The sequence below is a fragment of the Habropoda laboriosa genome, unplaced genomic scaffold, assembly GCF_001263275.1.
Source record: "Habropoda laboriosa isolate 0110345459 unplaced genomic scaffold, ASM126327v1 scaffold23, whole genome shotgun sequence".
Lineage (NCBI taxonomy): Eukaryota > Metazoa > Arthropoda > Insecta > Hymenoptera > Apidae > Habropoda > Habropoda laboriosa.
This window is the reverse complement of record NW_017100140.1, coordinates 1,820,229-1,825,898: the sequence shown is the minus strand read 5'-3', so window position 1 is coordinate 1,825,898 and position 5,670 is coordinate 1,820,229. Positions and strand designations below refer to the sequence as shown.

The 5,670-nt window shown below is 32.9% G+C and overlaps 4 protein-coding genes across 5 annotated transcripts in view; 1 reads left to right on the top strand and 3 right to left on the bottom strand.

Annotated features, from left to right (window-relative positions):
• LOC108580133 overlaps positions 1-881 on the bottom strand; it is a 6,934-nt gene extending 6,053 nt beyond the window's left edge. The window contains exons 1-3 of the mRNA XM_017943803.1: positions 687-881; positions 168-625; positions 14-81 (exon numbers count right to left, since the gene is read on the bottom strand). Of these exons, the coding sequence (XP_017799292.1) occupies positions 14-81; positions 168-625; positions 687-748 (588 nt within the window). The 5' untranslated portion in view covers positions 749-881. The remainder of the gene's footprint in view (positions 1-13; positions 82-167; positions 626-686) is intronic.
• A 658-nt stretch (positions 882-1,539) lies between these two features.
• LOC108570540 (interleukin enhancer-binding factor 2) lies at positions 1,540-3,201 on the top strand. Of its 2 annotated transcripts, XM_017932417.1 has the most exons (4): positions 1,540-1,576; positions 1,846-2,152; positions 2,226-2,790; positions 2,865-3,201. In XM_017932417.1, exons 2-4 carry the CDS (start codon positions 1,853-1,855, stop codon positions 3,149-3,151), a joined length of 1,152 nt encoding a protein of 383 aa, XP_017787906.1. In that variant the 5' UTR covers positions 1,540-1,576; positions 1,846-1,852; the 3' UTR covers positions 3,152-3,201. The 2 variants fall into 2 exon arrangements, with proteins under 2 accessions (XP_017787906.1, XP_017787914.1); XM_017932425.1 differs by lacking the exon at positions 1,540-1,576 and having other exon boundaries at positions 1,844-2,152.
• Positions 3,202-3,675: 474 nt separating this feature from the next.
• Positions 3,676-4,846, bottom strand: LOC108580123. The gene is made up of 3 exons (XM_017943792.1): positions 4,707-4,846; positions 4,390-4,618; positions 3,676-4,323 (listed from the first exon to the last, which is right to left on the bottom strand). Exons 1-3 carry the CDS (start codon positions 4,844-4,846, stop codon positions 3,676-3,678), a joined length of 1,017 nt encoding a protein of 338 aa, XP_017799281.1.
• A 668-nt stretch (positions 4,847-5,514) lies between these two features.
• The window catches only part of LOC108570530 (serine protease snake-like), a 2,424-nt gene continuing 2,268 nt past the window's right edge, over positions 5,515-5,670 (bottom strand). Inside the window, exon 6 of the mRNA XM_017932405.1 lies at positions 5,515-5,670. This exon is cut by the window's right edge and continues 34 nt beyond it. Coding sequence (XP_017787894.1) covers positions 5,522-5,670 — 149 coding nt within the window. The 3' untranslated portion in view covers positions 5,515-5,521.

Sequence of the window (5,670 nt, the reverse complement as noted above, 5' to 3'; positions counted from 1 at the left end):
ATTAATATTATACTTGTTTAATAGAAAAATCTTGATACCACCGTGGATACATATTTACTTGATATTGTATTTCAGATTGTACTGTAAAAACAATCATGAATTTTATAAATTTTATTACAGTAATAAAATTGTAAAAATGTTAAGCAAATTAATATAAGCATCTTTACTTTTTTTCTTCCCAATTTCAGTATTTCTATCCATTTCTTCATTATATGCTTTTTGCTTTCTATTCCATAGTTTGTTTTTTCCTGTTGCAGTTTCATTTTCCAAATACCAGCCCAATGGTCCTTGAAGCTTATTATCCGTCCTTTTGGTATATAAATTTTCAGAAACATGTGAACTACTCAATTGAGATCTATATCTTGAATTCATATAATTTTTATGCTTATAATCTCCAGTTTCAAACTGGCTTCTTTTAGGATTTCTTTTCCTTATTTCAGGATCTACATTTCCAGTAAATTGTGTCCGTAATTTTAAAGTTGGACTCTCATTTATTGCATGTACAGAAGTCAATGAATGTTTGAAATGTGTCTTAAGTCTATCATATTTTGTTAATGAATCAATATTATCAAGTGAACAGCAGAAGTCAAAAGGTTTTAGGATCTTCTCCTGCTCTTGCTGTTTCCTATTATGTAAAAATTAATACTAAAATATTGACATTTATATTAGAAATGTTATCTATGTACCTCTTATGCTGTGATCCAGATCGTGTGTTGGATGGTTTGGTTTTTAAGGAAGCTTTAGACATTCTGGCCGAATGAAGCAAAGGATAACAGTAATGAAAAACTATGGTGTTTACTTTTCCATTGCTATTTAAGTTATGTTACTATTATACTTGTAAATTTATGGTTTGTGTAATGGATGTTTAAATGAATGTTGGTTTGATGTTTAGTAGAATGAATATGGCTACAGTTATAAATTACATATTGTACATGTACTTGAAATCTCCTCATAGTTAATATAAATTTGAGTATATGTATAACTTTTTAAGTTTATTTTATGTATTACACACATTATAACAAATTTCATTGCCATTATTAAATGTAAGTAAACAATGTTTTATAACTATTAAAGCTGCATTCGATAATTGTTTAGAAATGTTGTAGAAAATATAAAAGGCATTAATATACAAAAAACAACAATTTTTGCGTAAAATGAAATATATTAAGCAAGTTTTGTCATTAAATAAATCTGATTTTCTTTTCTACCAAATTCAACTATGTTGCATATACAATTCTTAGCATTCATTACATTTAGAATCTTTTTACAACATTTTTACCATTTTTGTTGCGGTAATAACTTTATGATATTTTATTTATTTATTGGTAATTTTAATTTTAAAAATATGTATATTGGCAAAAATAAAAATAATCGCAGCTAGGTGGCGCTAAGATAAGTTTCTGTAATATTGCGGTAGATCATCTTAGTTGACTAAGTTCTTAATGAAAATTCTAATATACTGATGTTGCTTGGGTGCTGCTATTGAAAGTGCTTGTGGTAGTGTAAGGGAAAAATTAAAAATTTATTGATAAAAATTGTGAAATAATATCATTTTAAACATATTTTCTATTTTTTGGTGAGTTTAACATTTTTCTATTCTAAGTACTTGAGCCTTAGATAATTATCTTCAACGATTATTAATGATGCCGCCGAAAAGTGTTTTTGGTTAGCTTTTTCTTAAATATTTCATCTATTTAAATATTATTACTAGTATCATATTAATGTATTTTTTATTAGATTTGTAAATGATCTAAGCAACTCTATTCAGCATAGAAAGTAATTTTAAAATTTTAAAATTGTTAATACACTATAACTGTTTCTATAATACTTTTGAATACTTTATAGACGTAATATGGTACGAGGTGGACGAGGTGGAATGATTAGAGGAGTTCGAGGTGGTATGGGACGTGGAATGGGATTTCCAAGGAAACAATTCCTTCCACGTCACCCTTTTGACTACACGTTGTGTGAAGCTGCATTTCCACGTGTTAAAACTGCCCCAGATGAGTCAGATTTTCAAATGGCACTTTTAAAAAAGAACTCAGATATGTGTCCTACACCAAAAGAACAAACTTCTATTTTAAATCTTGTAACTAAGCTACAAAGTGTACTTGATAACTTAATTGTTGCTCCTGGTAGTTTTGAAGCTTGTGTAAGTATCTAATTCCTCATTCAATTATATGTATAATATTTTCTATTTATCTAATGACAATTATTTTTTGCAGCAATTGGAGGAAGTAAGGCAAGTAGGAAGCTTTAAGAAAGGAACAATGATCAAAGGTCACAATGTAGCTGACATTGTTGTAATTCTTAAGACATTACCTACAAAAACAGCAGTGGAAGCACTTGGAACAAAAGTTAACAATGATTTAAAAAGTGTTAATCCTAAGGAAATTTTCAGACTCACTCACACAGAACGTGGTTTTGATATTGCTAATAATGAAGCTACAGTGCGTGTACTAATAACCACTTTACATCAGAATTTAAGAAAATTAGAGTCTGATCAACATTTAGATGTAAAAATATGCCAAGGCCATCTTGCTGCAATTAGACATTCCAGATGGTTTGAAGAAAATGCTCATCATTCCAGTATAAAAGTTTTAATAAGATTGCTTAGAGATTTGAGAAGTAGATTTGAAGGTTTAGAACCATTATCACCTTGGATGCTGGATTTGTTAGCACATAATGCCATAATGAATAATCCCAGTAGACAAGCACTTCCAATAAATCAAGCATATAAAAGAGTTCTCCAATTACTTGCTTCTGGACTTTTCTTACCAGGATCTGCTGGTAAGATTTATCAAATTTTAGTGAAATAAAATTTATGTGGTAAATATATTATATTTTGTCACAATTTTATTCAGGTATTTCTGATCCATGTGAGGGTGGAAATATCCGTGTACATACAGCTATGACATTAGAACAACAAGATTTGGTATGTCTCACAGCTCAAACACTGTTGCGTGTCTTGGCCCATGGAGGCTATAGACCACTACTGGAGGGTACCAATAAACTTGCAGTAGAAATGAGTGTATGGGCAGGTGGGGTGGTTGCTAGTCCCTTAGACAAAGCATATGAACCTCCCACAGAACAAGAACAACAAGAGGATATGGAAGAGAGCAATGAAGAGATGATAACAGAGAGTGCTTAATTTTTTATTTAATATAATTATATCAATTTATTTTCAATGTTCTTGCTATGAAAGGACAAGAATTCTGTACCATTTACCATAATGAAAATTTATTTGTAATATTAATTATTCGATACAAAAGTTACTGTATTCAGTATTGCATACGAATTTCAATGACAATGATTTTCTATTAACAGTAACGTAATTAGTGCCGATGTTTTTACGTGATGTAATTGTGTGTGTGGAATTGTACGCGATGTTCATAGGTCTGAAAGTCGTGATCTTGTTCATCTTTATATCTCGAATAAAATCCGAATTACATCTGTATAATATACATTGGTATAATATATGCCTCAAGTTTCTATGATTTTTTCCAAATTGATTCATACAGAAATTTATAATTTCCTTAATTTTTTTTTTAAATAATTTACTAATATTCGATAATTCGAATAATAAACCAAGTCTTGCCTTTTTCAGTTCTTTACACTTGGCAGTGTTGGATATGTTCATAAAATTGCAATAAAATGTCCAACATTTTGTTGATCCTATCGTAAGCAAGGATCATTCTCCGGAGTTCGACTGATGCGAGCACAATTCACCGATCGACTGCTAGCACCCGTACGAACTGGCACTTTGAAGAGTTTCCCTTGGGGCATGCAAATGCAAACTTTGTACTGTTCGTGACCGGTTGGATTTTGCAGGAACATCGGTGCAACTGGTATATTCTTGATGTTGATGGATACACCATCTTCCGCATCAAGAACGATACTTCCGTTTATGCTTTTCAAGAAAATATCAGTATTTGCGCTCCAAACAATATCCTTGCTTTCCATGCTAGCACCTTCTGCACCCTGCATAGAAATCTGATCGTCAGAATTCACAGTGAGACTTTCATTAACCGGTGACGTGATTCTGTGCGTTTCTGCGATTTTAACGTCAATTTTCTTCACGCCTGCAGGTAAACCGAAATTCGGAAAATCGGTTGTAAAATAAATAGTCCCAGTTTTGGGATCTTTTATCTCGAAAGACTCTATTTTCGACATTGTAGTACCGTTTGGTAAAATCATCACTTTCGCGCGTGTCTCATCATGTAATCGATGACTGTTCACGTCTATCTGCACACCAGCTTCGTCGCCAGCGATTTCCATTGATTCGTCACCGTAACTCTGACAAACTCCAGACTGTAAACACACCTGTAAATACACATTTCGTTACTTATAAATGTAAAAGTATATTTCTTGGATATTCAAGTAGCTAACCCTGTCCAAGTCAGTTTTCCCATAAAATTTCACAAGATTCTCGTCTGGTATCACTTCCATTGCCTCCATTCCTTGACTGATGCGTAACACGGCGATCACGGTGATGTTGAGCAGCAAATTACAGAGACCTATTATCGCCAGAATGAAGGTTAACGTCCAGAGACAGTAGCGTCGTTTTGTTGACTTCTCGTTAAATGCCGACATTGTGTGGGATGACACGATTGTTGTTCTATTAACGTTTTCAGAGCTGAAAGGGTTGTCGTTAACGTTAAAAATATCATGAATTAAATTACTAGAATTACTAGAATTCATTTTACCTTGTACGAACGCTACTGCAACTATTTCGACGAACACAGCTCTTAATCAACGGTCCGTCGCTGTTGGATAGATTATCCTCGGCCTTCGATATTGAGGGAGAACCGGTATCATTTCCACATGCATCGAGGATAGCCGACATTGAATTACTGTGCTACGTATATAATACTTTCATCACTTCTATATTCGGGAACTTATATGCAACATTTAAATTTATTACAATTATGAATTTAGAACATATCGATACCACATACCTAATTGAGTACAGTCCATTTTATGGTGTAGAACAAAATTTATATGTTTTATACATTTTTTACGTGTCTTGTGTTTGTATGGGTGTCAGAGAATATGATAAGCTTTAAATTATGAGTTGTTGAGACTTTCCCTTGGGACAGATAGTGCTGGTGTCTTTTACATTCAGATTGTACGATACAAAGGATGATTAGTTTTTGATCTTGATAGTATATGTTCACATTGTGTATAGAACCTTTTGTCTATTTTATGTACAGCTGCATTATGTCACGAGTCTGTGAAGTAAGGATCCTTACCTCGGCCGCAATCGGTTTGAGACTCTGGATAAACGAAAATAGATGATCGCCGAATATACTTTGTCCCTGTATGAACGCGTTAACCGTGTAACGAAAACTACATATAGGTAAAATGTACCGGCTGGCGCGTGCGCGTCTAGAAATCGATGCCGAATATTGTCAGAAATTTTCTCTTTAAATATACGGTGAGATTTCTTCGAGATCAGGACAATAAAATACAAGACAACAAGGTATCTTAAAAATATGTTTATTTTACGTGCACATCAAAGTTATGGCCAAACTATATTCTCTATCCATGAAACATAATTGTAAACGCGAGTGTATACACCGGGAGTAATGGAACCGCAAAGTTTTCCGAAACTCGTCACGCCGATCACACTATACATGCAATTATAATCCGGATTTAAAATGACCAAAG